Consider the following 17,591-nt stretch of genomic DNA (forward strand, 5'->3'; position numbering starts at 1 on the left):
AACTAAAAAACGCAGGCATCTTATTTGCAGGCATAAATACAAGTTATCTCAATTTCAGATTGCTTCTACATGCCAAATTCTGGTTCCCAAAGTATGTTTTTTGCTACAATTACAGAGAAATTGCCATAAAGATATAGGTAGGAGTAGCCAGTAAAAATAAGACCTATAAGACAAACTCAGATTTGAAATGCTTATTTTTCATGTCTCATGGGTATAAAAGAGGCAAAAATTCTGTAGAGATATGGTGGTGAGTCTGCATGGCAATTAATTTTGACATTTGACTTAAAGCCAGTGAATTATTTTTACTACCAAGATGGTATATTCGTTTGCTGATTCTTCTGTTTGTGCAAGGTACATTCAACTTCAACACCTGTTTTTCCTCTCCAGAATCCAGGATATGCTGGACGGCAAGAACTTCCTGAAAACTTGAAGATCAATTTCCGTTCAGTGGCTATGATGGTTCCTGATCGTCAGATCATAATTCGTGTTAAATTGGCCAGTTGTGGTTTCATTGATAATGTTGTGTTGGCAAGGAAATTCTTTACACTGTACAAGCTGTGTGAAGAACAGCTGTCAAAGCAGGTGATTACACTCATATGATGCAACCTGATTATTTTAGGGAAAAACTCTGTGAAATCACAAAATATTTGTGTGAAGAATAAGGAAAAGTTCATGCTCACTAAGTAAGCTAAGAGACACTTGCAGTTTAGTAATGCAGCCCTCTGCTGTCCTGGGAGATTAACTCCTGCTGCAGGTTGTCGGTGCAAGGATGGGGCTTTCATGCAGATTGCCACTTATTATTAAGATTTAGCTTTAGTGCATGGTGATGGCTGAGGCAAATAAGATTAATTATAGCCTTTGTTGATCTTACAGAGTGGGTTGAGAGGCATTTGGTTTGTGCTGCCTGTGCTTGTACAGATATTTCTCAGCTTCCAAGGGCCACAGAGAATTCAAAATAATACTGATAAAGTATTTCTTAATAGTCCTTGGGAACTCTGTCTTGATTAAATGACTTATGATTAATTTTTTTTTTCTGTCACATCTTAGATTTTAATAGATGGTAGCAGATTTGGAAAGTGAATTTGCCTATTTTCATACAGCCCAAGAATAGTTGGTGGGTGTTTGGAGGCATTTGAAACACATGTACCACTTCTCCTACATATTCATCCATGCCTAAATAGTAAATAAGAACTATTTCATCCCTATTAACTTGGGGAAAATCTTCCCAAACTTCACATATCTTCTAGGTGCATTATGATTTTGGCTTGCGGAATATATTGTCTGTGCTGCGTACGCTGGGAGCAGCAAAAAGAGCAAATCCCACAGATACTGAATCTACCATTGTCATGCGTGTTCTGAGAGATATGAACCTGTCTAAACTGGTAAGTTCTGAGGACCTGATAAATAATTTAAACTGCACTTTGGAGCTACGTGATCTCTAGAAGATTGTATGTGACCTTTACACTGAAGCTAGCTTGAAAATGTTTCATTCTCTGAGTGGAACATTTTAGCTGGGAGGGAGATAAATTTCTGTTAGTACCTGTGTGGGACTGAGGAGGGAGTGAGCTTTCTGTTGCTTGACTTTCTACCTGGGCTTAACCTTGAATTGTTCACAGTTTTTTTTACTTATTTTTCCTGCTACTACTACTGTTAGTAGTAAGTAGATGTCTGTGCAGTAACTTCTTAAGAAACTTGTGCTTAAGTATTTAGTCACTCTTTTGAAAGAATCTGTTATTCATAGTAATAAGTACCATTTCACCTGTCTAAATAGCTAAAAACCCTCTTCTGTTGCTGTGATACATACTCTTTTTTTTTGCACCAAATAAAATTTTCTAAATGTTATTGCTGAAATCTACTGTAAGAAATTCAGTCTGCATGTTAGTGATTCATTTTCACAAATGGAAGCATCACATGATCTATTTCTGCTGTGTCCTTCTAATGTTTAGCACCTAGAGGATTATATAGATTGTTCCTTAGGTTCTCAAGCATTTCTTTAGGTCTTCAGGGCTTAGGGATTGTTCTTTCTAAAGCTGATAAATTGAACTGGTTTTAGTCTTTGTGGATTTTTGTTTTCCCTGATTTTCATTAGATTGACGAAGACGAACCCTTATTTCTGAGTTTAATTGAAGATCTGTTTCCAGATATCCAGCTTGATAAAGCAGGCTATCCTGAACTTGAAGCAGCCATTGACAAACAGGTGATGTTTCTCATGATTTTGTTGCTCTGGTATAATTGGTATAATTGTCATGAAGTGACATCTAAGAAAATTCTTGTGGAGTCTATCAAGCTGGCAATATTCTATTTTACTATTTAAACTTTTTCATAAATCTTTACCACTGGCACAGTATTATTAAGCTTATTCTTCAGGTCACTGGATTGAGATTATAGTGTCCTGTGGTTTTCTTGAGTCATGGTTACTGGGGTCCAATTTGAAAAATGCATGTATATGAGCTTGCCTTATGTCACCCAGGATTTATTATTTATCTAAAGTCCTGACAATTAGAATATTATTTTGAGAAAAGATTTACTTAAAATTGCATCTCTTTTATTTAATTTCCCATTAGGTGTTTGTAATACTTCAGTAGGGCCAACTTAAGAATATAATGTATATATATATATTATAGGTATATCTAATAGATTATAATGTACATAGAGTCTGGTTTACCTTATTTTTCTCAATACATATTTGAATACCAAATATATCTCCTTTTTCCAAGTTTTTTTTAACATACACAAAGCCTTTACAAAGAGTATAATAATCTGTTGATGATATATCAATATCTATCTATCTGTCTATATCTAAAGGCATCAAAATATATTTTGTGCCCTAAAATAATAGTAATTTGGTTTTCTGTCACTGTCTCTTAGGTGGAGGAATCTGGCCTTGTTTGTCATCCTCCTTGGAAACTGAAAGTTATCCAGCTTTTTGAAACCCAGAGAGTAAGGCATGGATTGATGACACTAGGACCTAGTGGTGCAGGAAAAACTACCTGCATCCACACCTTAATGAAAGCAATGACAGGTAATGTTAGTCCTTATATTGTAAACTGTTACTGAACTGTTACACTGTGAACTTTAAGCCCCATTGTTTCTTTTCAGAAAGCCTCAATTGCTTCTCTGTGAGAATATATTACTGGGAGAATGAGTTTGTATGTTGAGATTCTAATTATTCAAGTAGCTTAGAAATATCTGACATTAAAAACCATATGCTTCATGTCCTTTTGTCTATATTATCATACTTTTATGAGAAGTTCTTATTCTAGATGGATTAAGAAAGAGGAATACAGTCTAGGCAGGCAGCTCAGATTAAAGCATCTCCTGAGTTTTGCTGAGGTAATGCTGGAACCTTTTGCTAATCAGAAGTATTTATGTCTTTTTGAACACAGTGCATAAGACAGGGACTTTGCAATATAAAATAACTGGTTTTATAACAATAAATTCCTGGTTTAGACAGGGGTAAAAAGTCTTTGGTTGTGTTAATTTTGTGTCCTGGCTGGAGGCTTGAAGACTGTGGGGTTTTTTTTGTTTTGTTTTTGTTTTTGTTTTTTTTTTTTTTTTTTTTGTTTTGTTTTGTTTTTTTTTTTGTTTTTTTCATCTGTACTTCTAAACAAATATATTAGTTGAAGAATGTCTGCTAGATCTTATTAAAATAAAAGGTCATAGCTTGGGGAGAAAAACATATCTTTTGAGGTAAGCTTGTGTTACCCCATTTCACAAGTTGCTTATATGATTTTTCAGAAGTGAATAATTTCTGTAAAAAATAGTTCAAAAATAGTTCAGCAACTCTTATACATGCAGTAATGTGCTGTGTTTAAGAAACACTGTAAGCTCTACATTGCAATGGAAACGATTGTTCCATTTAGGGAAAAATCCAGAAAGAACAAAGTTGCATTGCACAGTTTTCCTATCTTTTTTTCTAGCACTGAGATGTGAACTACTACCAAGATAAAGTCACCTCACTACTTTTTTCAAAGCTGATCTTCTCACACAACCTCATGAAACGTTAAAATGCATGATCTGGCAGGCTTTTATCTTACATGTTAGTGAAATCTGATTATAATGAAGTTATTTTGAAATAAGTAATTTTTTCAGCTCTTTCTTTCAACATTTTACTACTGCCTCCTGGTTATGCTTTAATATTGGGTTTTTTTAAAGATGTCCAGCATTGTAGTTTTTAAGCTGTTGCTAACAAGATAAAAAATGAAGATTATGTCGTTGTGATATGACTAGTTAGAATTTGTCTGTGCAAGAGAATTCACAAGAATATGCCAATATTGTATATTTTATCTGTTCTAAGATGTAGGCAAGTGCACAGAAGGGCAGAATAATCAATCATCCATCTGGTATTTATTCATAGGGTTTTAAAAATGTGCATCCAAACCAAATGTTTTAAAGCATTATTGTTTGATAAGCCTTCAAAATATTAAACTAAACCTTGAATAAATTTCATCTTGCTGCTTTTCTGTTCCCAATGAAGCTATGAAATGTGAATTGAATATTCAAAAGTTTCAGAACTTCATTTTACTTTTTCTGATGTCTCCAATTAATGAATTTTGTATAACAAGAGAAGTTTTTCAAATACAGATATCCTTATAATTATGATGCATATTAAAGCATATACTTGTGTGTAATGAGTTTGAGTTTGTCAAAGTTCTTTTACCTCTAAAAAGAAATGTAAAAACTAACTGGTGGTCTGCCTTCACAGATTGTGGACAGCCTCATCGTGAAATGAGAATGAATCCTAAAGCTATAACTGCTCCACAAATGTTTGGACGCCTTGATGTGGCAACAAATGATTGGACAGATGGAATATTTTCAGCGCTCTGGAGAAAAACTTTAAAAGCAAAGAAAGGTATTGTGGTGGGTTGACCTTGTCTGGACTCCAGGTGTCCACCAAGTTGCACTACAGCTCCTTTGCCCAGCTGGGCAGGGGAGAGAAAATAAACAGAAAACAACTCACAGGTTGAGATAAGGCAGTTTACTAAAGTAAAAGCAAAAATTTGCATAAGCACAATGAAAGAGAAGAAAAAGGATTGTTCTCAACTTCCCATCAGCAAGCGATGTTCAGCCACTTCCCAGGAAGCAGGGCTACAGCACACAGAGAGGTTGCTCCAGAAAGCAAACACTGTAAACAACAGATGCCCCCCCTCTTCCTTTCCTTAGCTTTTATATCTGAGCAGATGTCATATGGCATGTAATATCTCTTTGGATATTTTGGGTCAGCTGACCTGGTTGTGTCCCTTCCCAGGATCTTACTCAAGCCCAGCCCCTTGATGTGGGGAATATTGAGAGACAGAGCTGATGCTGTGCCAGTGCTGCTCAGCAGTACCCAAAACACTGATGTGTTACCAGCACCTTTCCAGCCACCAATGCAGAGCACAGCACTGTTTAGGGCAGCTATGGGGAAAGGAAATCCAGCTCAGCCAGACCTAATACAGGTATAATGAAAAAGGCTTCCATTCAAAATAAAACAAGAAAAATCCTCAGAAAAGAAAAAGTTTCAGGAAAACTTTATAAAGCACAGTAACAGGGGTTTTTTTTTTTATATGGAAGCATTAGAAAATTGCTGGAAGAACTTCTGTCCCTTTTACAGTCTCTATTCTAAATGCTTTGTGTTCAAACAGTGTAGTAAAACAAATACTACTTCACTGCATATTCTTTCTTTTGTATATTAGGCCCTCAGATGGAAGGAAAATGGAAGGTAAAAGTCGGTTGCCCCATTAGTGGTATCCTATAAAAATTTTGATGCTGTCAGGATTTCTACTTGTTCTCTACCTGCCATATTAAAAGGAACCAGTTGTGTCATAACAGCTAGCCCTTCACATATGCTAGTCCATCTCAAATGGCACTAGATAATTCTATTTAGGCAGCCAATTTCTGCATAAAGTTATGCTGACATATATTCTTAGGCTGTTATTTTAACTAAATGTGTGCCCTTGAGGGTTTGATGCTACTAGATTCTTGCTTTATTATTGCTTCCTTTTTTTTGTCTGGAATTAGTATGTGATCTTTTCATTATGCCTTAGAAGAAAAAGTAAAAGAAAATCCTAACACTTGTTGCACTATTTAATATAAAAATTCTCAGTCTTGAGAAATACAGATACTTTTAAAATAGAAAATTCTTTTCAATTTAATTTTGGTAGGCTTGTTTCAAATCTAGAAATGTAACACCCTTGAGAATGTAACATGGCATTAACTATTGATTTTTTTATCTTTTCCTTCAAGATGAAATATGTATTAGCACACTCATATGACTTCCTCAGATTTACTCTGTAAGAATTCTGTAATATCTCTTTATGAGTCAGACTCCAGACTATCTCATGCTTGAGATGCCTGAACTGTAGCTATAAAAACCGTCACATAAAAAGTTTATAATCTGTTTCATATCTCCTTGGTTCAACACTAGCAAAGCTCCAAGCCACCTAGGTCTTCAAAAGAAACACTGACTCTGAAGGCAAAAGGATCATCTCTGGCTAAGGAGCTGTCTAGAAATGCACAGTGGGGCTGCCTCCTCCCTAAGGGGTGGGCAGCCAGGAGCCAAGGTGGGATCTCTTTCCAGCCAGGATCTGTTGCTCTGTACCCAACTGAGGCAAGCAAAACAGACCAAGACCCTCCTAGGAAACAGAAGCAGGCTTTAAAACACCTTTCTATTAGAAAATGGAACGCAGTGGAAAAACTTAAAAGGAAGCTGGATCAAGTTTAGGAACAGAACAAATGACAAGAATCTTCCCCTAATGGACCTCTTTTACTTACGACATTGTTTTGAAAGAGTGATTTTTCAAGTGTTCCTTTCATATATTTTCTCTACATTTATAAAACTCATTGAAAACAAATGAATGGTGTTTAAATATATCTGTAGTTGTTATCTTCTTTATGTCATTTAATGTAACTTGAAATAAACCTAATTTATTACTGTCTTGAAGACTGGATCCATAAAACTCTTTCGGAGTATTAAAACTCATGACTTTTGCTGATGGCACTTTATATACTGAAGAATGGATAATTATTAAGAATCGGTGACAAAATGAAGTACCCAACTGAAATTGAGTGATGGAAATGGTAATTGTATTAAAAGCTGAGATTGTGGCTGTGTGCATGAATTCAGAATTAGTTAAAAATTTGTTTGCAGAAATAAGAAGCTGGTCTTTGAAAGAAACTAGCCGTTCATCCATAGGTGCTTTTGTCTGTTATGTTGCATTGTAGGTGATCACATCTGGATAGTTCTTGATGGTCCAGTCGATGCTATTTGGATTGAGAACCTTAATTCTGTCCTGGATGACAACAGAACTCTAACGCTGGCAAACGGTGATCGGATACCCATGGCGCCAAATTGCAAAATAGTCTTTGAGCCTCATAATATTGATAATGCTTCCCCAGCAACAGTTTCAAGAAATGGCATGGTGTTCATGAGCTCATCAGTTCTCACCTGGAGTCCTATCCTTGAGGTAGAACAGCTAAGTATCTGTATATGCATTGAAAGTTTTACTGGCTACTTCTTCAACACTTCACTAATTACTGTAGAACCATTTTTGTGCCTTTTGCTATGAAATCCCTTTTCCTCTGTATAAACTTCTAGGTCAATACTTAAAATAGCAATGTTTCTGGTAGTTTGTACAAGAATGAATAATTTTTTTAAGGAACATAGTTAACATATTACACTTTTAAGAATACGGTAATTTTACTTTGACACAAATTTGTAATTAGAGTTATTTTATACAATTGAAGGATAACTTGGTTTTTAAAACTACCTGGTAGCCCTTATTACAGCTTCAGACCAAGGAGGAGAAAAGAGTGAAGTTGATTCAGGAAACTTGAAATCCTCAAGAAAATACGAATTCTCTTGATATTTCTTAAAATTTATTGCAGTTGGGATTTAGAACCAGAAATAAAGTCAATGCAGCATCAAAACATGTAATTTTTAAATTGATGCTGTTACTTGGTTGTCTGTTAACATTCCTAGAAGCAAAGTATCTGAAGAACTAAGCAGTAGTTTCTCTCTCTCTGGCATGGAATGAATAATTCAGAAAAACAGAACATGTTTCAGGTGTGTTTTAGAGTCAAAATCCAGCATATAACATATTGAAATATATCAAAGCGATTTATAAAGTCTTTTTTTTTTTCTTCCATATGTCATCTTTCATCTTCCAAAACCCAGTAAAAATAAATCCTAGTCTTGACAGAATGCTTGTGACAATATAGTGGATGACAAATTCTGAGACTTGAGCAGACAATTTTTTTTCATGTAGCAAGAATCTTGGTAAAAATGAAACATGGGAGTTCCCAAGAATCTACCTAATGTTCCATAGTAATATACTTAAACAAAGCTTTCAGTGTTTAATTCCAGTTTTCTTTTCTGTGAAGAAAACAATAGAGACAATAGCAGTTAAAAAAAATTAGTTTCTCATTTTCTTCTCTTAAGCCCTATATTAACTTAAAAAATTTCAGTGAAGTACACTACTCAGGATTAGCACTTTAAAAAAGAAATTAAAATAAATAATTTTTTTCTCTGCATTTTTTCTTGTCTAGGCCATCTTGTTGAGAATGCTTGGTTAGCATTATTTTGCTTTGATAAACGTGGTTGTCTCCTGAATATCAAAAATGAAAGCTTTCTCCTGCATGGCTAAGATACTGATTTCTGTGATCATACAGATAATTACTTAATTACTTTCCCCTGAAACCCAAGTAATATCTGGTATATTTCACTATAATCCCAAATTAAATTCCTTTATATGGGCTTTAAAATTCATTTTTATATGGACTTTAATTATAAGATAGGAATTATTTTCTGTTTATGAAATTGGAACACCATCCAGGAGTTTGTAGTATATTTGTTTCCCTGTTTTTCAGACTTAAAAAGACAAAAATTTATAAGTTACTATGAGCTAACAGACTAAATTTCACTGCCCTCCATTCTAGTATGTATCACATTAACAAGTTTTTAAAAATATTTCTTAAGATGAATGTCTCACAGTCTCATTCAGTCATTTCATTTTCTAAATCAAATAGGATACCAGCAGAAAATGAAACTAATCCTCACCTAGTTTGTGTTGCTTAACTAGTCCTATGAAAATACAGCTTAATCCTATGAAAATACAGCTGGCCCACATTAGCTTTCAGATATCAGCCTTTTGTAGTGATTACTCTATATTATTCTCAGATTTCTTATTTTTTAACCCTTAAAGGTTCTCATGCTTGTAAGTTTTATATAGCTTGCTGTTTATAACCAGATTCCTTGTCCCTAAATCCATGAATTGTCTGGCAACAGAGGAAAATTGGCTTGTGGCACTGCCTAGAACCAATGTCCTTAGCAAATTATAGGTTTCAGCCCAGACAGAACTCAAAAGAGACAGTATGCTGTAGTCCAAGCCCTGAGAGCCAGGCAGTCCCTGGTGCCTCTCTTAGGGACTGGAGGCAGTGGAGCCTCTTTTCAGGCATACTGCCCTGAAAAGAGGTGAGGAGCATCAGGACTCTCTAGGAAAGGCACCAGAATCCTATTTAGCCTTAACCCATTAGGAGGAAAAGGAACAGGATTGTTGTCAGATATTGCTTCCTGTCTTGGAAACACTCGTGTCCTGTTGACTTGTTGCAAACCTGGAGGTTTGCTGCTTGTGAAGGACTAAGAGCTGCTGCAGAGGGCTGATACTGTATTTTTCTAGTAGTGTCTGAAGCTTTTTCTATTTACAATGGTATTAAATCACATTTTCTGCTCAGTCACAGGTCTCTGCAACACTTGAGAATCATCACTAATTCGTTTAATGAGCTCCTTTGCCAAGTCCAAAATATTTGTAGTCTTGTTATGAAAAAAGTGTTTAACAAGTTTGCTAAAAAATTGGCTGGTAAAACTTCAGTTTTACCACTGCAAATACATGCAGTCAACACAAGTGCCTTATGTATGTTACTGCCAAGTTTTACTTTTCATTTTTTTTTAAAACTAATATGGATACTCAGGAAAGTCTAAGTGTAAATTATGCATCTAGGACAGTGGCTCCCCTGAGATTCCACTTGTGCTGTTCCTTTCTGTGCTTACAACAGTGTATAGGGCCTACTGGTGTTAGGTTCTCACAGCTCTGCCTCCTTGTGTTGCCTAGTTTGCAGACAACCCTTTCTTGGATGTTAAAATTGTGCTAAAGATTCAACTGCAGAGAAAAGAATTTTATTTTGCATTGTCACTCATGATTTACCTCCTCATTTTAAAGCAGGCTAAATTTAGCGGTGTTGAAGAGTTCTATGAAACTAGTTTTTCTTAATCCATAACCTTATAGTTTTAATATATTTTTATGATAGAAACAGACTAAAGAAAATAAAATTTTTTTAAAAAAATTTGGATTACATAAACAAAACAGTAAAGCAACCTTTCCAACTTCCCTTTCTTTCCTCATTATAAAATTTGCTATAAAATTACAGCCTATTGTTATTTATAATTTTATCCAATAGCATTTCTTTGGTGTTGCATCATAAATAAAATATCTTGATGGCTTTTTCAATATGCGTCCCTTTAAATCTCTTTTGTAATGCAATACACTTCATATTCCAACAAGTCAGGCTAATTCTCAGATGCTGAATGAAATGTAGTATTTGTTGATATTTCAGAAGAACTTTAAAACATGATTAAAGACAAAAAAATATGGCTAACTCAGGAAGTTGTATATATTTTTGTTTTCAATCCTTACCATTTGCAAACAAATAAATATAGCTGCCTGCTTGGATGCATTGTTATGACACATGCAACTTCCAAGTTTAGTGAAATAGTTCTCAAATTCATGTTGCTGTTCTCAAGCAATGTGCTGTTCATGTTGCTAATCTCATGTGATGTGCTTCTTAAGAGATCAAAGGTATGATCCATTACTCATGAACCTTCTCCAAAGCAAAAGTGTTTTATCAGGTTTTCTACTAACCCCTGATATTTTTTGAACAATCAGTGAATTTTGGGTATCTGTTTTAAGTCCTTCTGCCTTTTCATTTTTATCACTTTGTTTTCTACCTACCCATTTCTAGAAAGGTTTTCATATATATCCTTATTTGTAATCAGTCTCGAAGTTTATTTACTTTGCAAAGTAAAAGTAGAATTTCAATTATGAAAGTAGTAGAAAGAATAATAGAAGCACAATATAGTTGAGTTTGGAAAGGACCTCCAGAGATAATATTGAGTACATTAGTCAAGTCAACCTAGAAGAGGTTGGTGAAGTCTGTGTCATGTTGAATTCTGAGATGGAGAGTCCAGGAGCTCACTGAGAAGCCTGTTCCAGCTTTAACTACTCCCACAAGAGAAAACCATCCACGTTTAAAGCAAATTTATTTGATTTCAATTTGTTCCAAATTTTGTTTTGAGTTTTGGGGAAGAATCTGCAAGTGTTTCTGCTGGTGATCGTGTTTTATGTAAGAAATAAATTTATGGAATGTAAGTGGAGAGAATGGGATGTAAATAAGGAGAAGTGTTTTACCCTGCAGATGAGAGAAAACTTCCAGGTAACTCCAAGAGTCGTGTTACTACTTTGAATGGAAGGCATCAAAGAACAAATCCTCTTCCATGATCTTAAGAAATGGGTAGATTACTTAGGTTTTGTTTATCCATCATTACAGATACCGAGATACACAATAAGAACACTACACACACCAGCACACCTCCCCTCTGATAGCCTAATTTTTTTTGTACACCTGTCAGATCTTTCAGGTTATCCTCTATCCCCATTAGAAATAATGTGTAGAATAAATAAAATTTGTGTTCAGTACGTATTGTTGGGTTTCTTTTCAGAGTTTTTGGATACCTTTCACAACTGTTGTGATTAAAAAATATTTCGAAATAATAATTTTTGTGCTGTTGAGCAGTTTTTTCTTTTCAGTTCCCTTCATCTTTAACATCCAGTAGGAATTAGACATACTTGAGTAAAATTTAACTTTCTGTTAATTAAACCCTACCCAATGGGCAGGGAAACTTAACTTCTGCCCTCTGCCTCCCTCTTCTCTCATTCTGCCCCTAAGAAATCAACATTCCAGCTTCCTGAACCTTTTGAATTACTGTACTTGAATTCACTGAGACTTGCATTAGGAACTAAATTTATACTTTGCAACAGGGATTTTTGAAAAAATGTGCCTTCCAAGAAGCGGAAATTCTACGTCAGCTGTATTCTTCATCATTCCCAGACTTGTACCGCTTCAGCGTTCAGTCTCTGCATTGCAAGACTGAGATGTTGGAAGCCTTTGTCATTATGCAGAGCATTAATATGCTGCAGGGCCTTATCCCACCTAAGGTAGGGAGTGTGAATGTTTTTATGTATACTTAACATATTGTAGATAATTTCAAGTAACAAAGTTTTGTAGAGAGGGATTCTTTGATGACTTGAAATGTCAAAGGAGATGCAGGTTAGTAAGGAATGCTTTATATTTATTTAGAAAGTAATAGCTGGAATGTGACCTCTTTCACAATCTCACATTTGAATTTGATGTTAAGCACTGGTTTATATTAAGCACATGGAGCATGCATTGTCAGTATTCCTTTTTTTGTTTTTGGGTGATTTGTTATCATTTTATATTGATTCTGTCTGATCATTGAAGGCATCTCTAAATTTATATATGACTGAAGACTTCTAACCTCATGTTACTAATGATTATCAAGAAGAGTTTTCAGGCTGTTGAAAATTAATACCTAACTCAATCCTTCAGGAACAAGGTGGGGAACTGACTCCAAAATACTTGGAAAGGCTGTACATCTTCTCTCTCATGTGGAGTGTAGGAGCACTGCTAGAGCTGGAAGACAGATGCAAAATGGAATACTGGCTTCGAAAACATGCAACAGTAAAGCTTGATCTTCCCTGTATACCAGAAGGCAGTGAAGACACAATGTTTGATTATTATGTGGCATCTGATGGTTAGTAACTCAGCAGGGTGATATTAAATTTTAAAATAACTTTTAAATTTTAAAAGTTATTTTATAATTGTGCTTTTTTTAAAGAGAATTACTTCAGAAGTATTTTATAGCTCGCCTTCTTTTGTGTCCCTTAGCAAGTTTCATTTTATGGCTATACTTTACTGGTGGTGTTGTGTTTAGCTTTTTCTCTGCTAACAGTGAAAAGTCAGAATGTGGATATAATTGATACAAAAGCTGCATGGACTTTGTGGTGATGAATTGTCAAGTGAACATATAATCCTGGTCGTTGTCAAAATTTATGTAGGAAGGAGGAATAAGCCTCTTAAATACAACTTAAGGGATTCTATGATTAAATGATTCTATAAATTTTAGTCTGAATACACAGAGGGATTGCTGTATGTGAGACAGAATCCTAGACAGATCAGTGAACTGAATGGAAAAAAAAAAAAAGGAAGTGATGATGCCTAGTATTTCTAAAACATTAACTTAATTTCTTTCTTATTAGGTACATGGATGCACTGGAATACATGTGTTGAAGAGTATATGTATCCCAGTAGTGACACCCCAGAGTATGACTCAATTCTTGTGCCTAATGTTGACAATGTGAGAATGGATTTCTTGATTGAAACCATAGCAAAACAGGGCAAGGTACTTTTTCTGTAGTTCATATCAAAGTACTGCTAACAGAACACATGACAAAAGTTTTGGATTAGCAGTGGAATATTATTTTATTGAAAAGGAAGAGCTTTTTTCTTTTTTTTTTTTTAGATATAAGAGGGTGTTTCCAGAAACTACTTTCATGTAAATATGCTTGAACTCTTGAATAGTCACTGTTTCCAGACTTTGTCTTCCCCTCGCCCCTTCATTCTGCAGTGGAAATAATTGTAATTACAGCCAAGATCAGTCAGAATGGAAACAATATTTTCATGTACTGATGGGAGAGGGAGAAGCACATAGGTCAGGAGGCTCATATCTGACCCTGCTGATTGAACTCTGCCAGCATGGGGCAGTTACAGAATTTATGTAGCTTTAGGCTATTCTTCACTAGAACTGTGGCACACAAGCAATTGAAATTTTACAGATATTGAGTCTCTAGATGATTAAACCCCTTTTCAAATAATTAACTCCTTTCCTTGTTAGTGTGATTGTGCTGGATGACATGACCATTAACTGCAAATATTTTTAACTTATCAGGCCTGCAAAAATCTATGAGACATTAACTATTTTACTTCTACATGTCTCCTGTGAAAAGTTCACTTTACATAACTTTTCTAGTTTCTTTTCTGTTTAGAAGCTAAATGGGACTGTTGAGCCTTTGCCAAGACTCCCAGCTCTTGTGTTTCATCTTATTTCGATATTGTCTTTGTCTAGGCTGTCCTGCTAATTGGTGAGCAAGGAACTGCAAAGACTGTTATAATCAAAGGTTTTATGTCAAAATATAACCCTGAAAGGCACATAACTAAGAGCTTGAATTTTTCATCTGCAACAACCCCATTAATTTTTCAGGTATAGTAGTGATTAATCTTCTCATACAAGATAGTTGGATTCAGAGAATATTCTGATAATTTGCCGGGAGGATTCTTCTGAAAGTGGTTCTGAACAATAAAAAAGCACCTGTTCAAATAGTCCAAGTGTTCTAACGCATGATTTAAGACTTTGTAAAAAAATCGTTCCTTTCAACTTTTTCAGTAGCTATTGAGCTGTTCTTGGACTTCTACAATAACATGCCTATTATTGTCTTCATCTTATTATGTTTTTGTGTCAAATATATCTGTTCTCACTAACTGGGAAGAGCTGTTAGATTTCACTAAACACCATGGGTAAAATAAGTGCTACCCAAAACAATCTGTCATTAAAAGTGTGCTGTCTGCAATTTAAGTTTCAGTCATTACAATAACTCATTAAAAAAGTAACACATGCAGGGCAGCTGCTCTGCATACAATTAGATTGCTTAAATCCTGAACTGTACTGCCTGTCCAAATTTCTACCAATCTAATTTGAATTATTTCAAGTGTCTTTAATCTCCTGGCAATATATTTGGGGAATATTTTTAATGCAGTCTGGTATGCCAGGCCAAAGCACTGTCTGGCCTGTAAGTGCTGTCTACAAGCTTGATGAATCACCTATCATCTGCCTGTATAGTACAGTAGAAACTACTAACATTTTATGTAATATACAAACATGTAATTTTGGTCTTAATTTCTAATCCTAAATGTAGGATTTTTTCTTCTATTTATTGGGCTATAAAGAAAAATAACATACTTTTATAAAAGAAAAGTAGATTTAATTGGTAGATAGGTGAGATTCTGATCATCAGGATATCTGAAATAGATGTGCAAGACTAAGTGAATTCTCTGTTAACAATCTAGATTGAAACATTCTGTTGTGATCTGTGCTTTAAAATTACTCTAGCTTATTATACTTGGTCTACCTGATGCCACTTGTGCAAAATTGGAGCCTAGGCATGGTGTAAGAATGCAGATATTTAGGTTTATACTGAAGAATAATTATGTATGGTTAAGTGAACTTTCACTTAGGATAGAGTAAATAAAAACTGGAACTTAGGAAGAACAGAGAAATGGAAAGATGATGAGAAGAACAGTAAAGGCAAGTCTACCATTAGGCAAAATTATCTCATCAAGTGTATTTATATATGTGAATTTAATTATTGATGTGTGCTTTTATGAAGTACCTTGATACCTGCTGGAAAGGTGTTCCAGAATTACATCTTCAATTTAATCTTTATTGCTAGAAGTCATCAATTTTGCTAATAAATGAATAAAATAAAAGTTTGAAACCTATTCAGATTTATGCAAGTGTTAGGCATGGTTTCTACTGTAGACACCAGCCTGGTACTGTATACCTTGAGATTTCAGACATTCTAGTTGAACTAGTGCAATTACCTCCAGCAAATGCCTTGTCTGAACATCATTTAGTAAAATCCTATGTAACAGGAACATCAACATGTTTAAGTGATTGAATCATGTGTGGAATGAAGTGCTCTTTGTGACTGTGCTGCTAATTGCTTTTTAACAGCGTACAATAGAAAGCTATGTGGATAAGCGCATGGGCCCAACTTATGGTCCACCTGCAGGCAAAAAGATGACAGTCTTCATTGATGATGTGAACATGCCCATAATCAATGAATGGGGAGATCAGGTCAGTTTGTGAAAGAAGGAAAAAGAAGACAAAAGGTTTTCTTTGTTTTTATGCTACGCTGTAAAATTGGCTTCTCAGTCATTCAGAATAGGGTAAAATTGATATGTAGTACTTTAATTTTAAACAGTGTTTTAAAAGAACCCATCTACATTAATTTGTCAGGAATAATTGAAAATAAATATGCTGACAGCAAGAAGCAGTTTGAGTGCTCCTTAGAACATGCCTGTATAATTTTAATAAAGTTTTTTAACAACACTCATTTTATAATTAAAAATAAGAAGTCTTTGGTGCACAGATTGTGATAGCAAACTGACATTGTGGGCAATAATTAAAATACTGTGAAACCTGAGAGGTAAGGAGTGTCTTCTCTTCTTCAGACAAAATTGGAGTAATCTTTATTTATATTGACAAAGTTGTTCTGAATTACATTGCTTTGGAAATTAATGTTAGAATTTCTATAGGAGTATAGCCATGGGATGTACTCTCTGTGGAATTTTTTCAACTTGTCAAACAGAAATGTAGGGTATCCCTTTATGGCTAAAGAAAAGGGTCTTGCATGTTTTTGTATAGAAGTAGTTCTTTTATTTCAGCTTGAAAACTATGCTTGTGATGATTACATATGAAATTTAATACAAGTATTTTGTATCATTTGCAACATGATGCATTAGTTTGGGCTTGATTGAAAAAAAGATGCAAAGATACATTAGTTTGGGCTTATTTAGAAAACTGGAAATTTTGTTTTAAAAGGCAGAAGTACTTCCAACAGCAATGGAAATCATGCAGTGTTCAAGTGAGAGTAAATTGTTGTGTGAATGATTAGTTCTAAATGAGGGTACCCCTGTACTCCCACAATTTTTATCCTTAGATTTTACCAAATGTTCTTATTCGTTGCTGTGCATTTTTATGCTGAAGGAAATAAACAGAGGGATAGGGGGCAAGATAGTGTTATACTCTTTGTTAGGTATTTCAAACATTTAAGTATGTTCTGTATTTCATTCAGTTGTACATGTAATATTGTCTTATATAAAATCTGGTTATTTTACAGGTCACTAATGAGGTAGTTAGGCAACTGATGGAACAGAAAGGACTGTATAACCTGGAAAAACCTGGGGAATTTACCAACATCGTGGACATTCAGTTTTTGGCTGCCATGATCCACCCTGGGGGAGGTCGCAATGATATTCCACAGAGGCTGAAGAGACAATTTTCGGTGTTCAACTGTACTCTGCCTTCCAATTCTTCCATTGACAAAATTTTTGGTAAAGGGAAATTAGCTTTGTAGTCATCTCATTTCTCATTTTTTAAAGTAGTAGTTGTTTTTCCCTTATCATTCTATTTGTGCACATTATTGTTAAAATTGAGGCCTAATTTCCCCGATTTGTTTACCAGCGTATTTTTCTTCAGTAATCACTTCCCACCTGCAACATCATCAATCTGTAAATTGTTCAGATCCAGTCATGTCTCTGAAATTCTTGGTATGCTCAGATTTAATAAGAATGACATGAAGATATTTTTTAGTGACAATGCTGGACAGTTGCTCAGGTGCCACTGCTGCTAAGAATAAGTG

The 17,591-nt window shown here is 34.9% G+C and overlaps 1 protein-coding gene across 1 annotated transcript in view; it reads left to right on the top strand.

Annotated features, from left to right (window-relative positions):
- The window catches only part of DNAH5 (dynein axonemal heavy chain 5), a 116,128-nt gene that overhangs the window by 49,866 nt on the left and 48,671 nt on the right, over positions 1 to 17,591 (top strand). Inside the window, exons 38-49 of the mRNA XM_063148830.1 lie at positions 388 to 582; positions 1,248 to 1,382; positions 2,090 to 2,197; positions 2,869 to 3,022; positions 4,706 to 4,852; positions 7,204 to 7,445; positions 12,072 to 12,248; positions 12,661 to 12,865; positions 13,371 to 13,513; positions 14,237 to 14,371; positions 15,902 to 16,024; positions 17,070 to 17,283. Of these exons, the coding sequence (XP_063004900.1) occupies positions 388 to 582; positions 1,248 to 1,382; positions 2,090 to 2,197; positions 2,869 to 3,022; positions 4,706 to 4,852; positions 7,204 to 7,445; positions 12,072 to 12,248; positions 12,661 to 12,865; positions 13,371 to 13,513; positions 14,237 to 14,371; positions 15,902 to 16,024; positions 17,070 to 17,283 (1,978 nt within the window). The remainder of the gene's footprint in view (positions 1 to 387; positions 583 to 1,247; positions 1,383 to 2,089; positions 2,198 to 2,868; positions 3,023 to 4,705; positions 4,853 to 7,203; positions 7,446 to 12,071; positions 12,249 to 12,660; positions 12,866 to 13,370; positions 13,514 to 14,236; positions 14,372 to 15,901; positions 16,025 to 17,069; positions 17,284 to 17,591) is intronic.

The sequence above is a fragment of the Melospiza melodia genome, chromosome 1 (genome assembly GCF_035770615.1).
Source record: "Melospiza melodia melodia isolate bMelMel2 chromosome 1, bMelMel2.pri, whole genome shotgun sequence".
NCBI classification, from domain to species: domain Eukaryota; kingdom Metazoa; phylum Chordata; class Aves; order Passeriformes; family Passerellidae; genus Melospiza; species Melospiza melodia.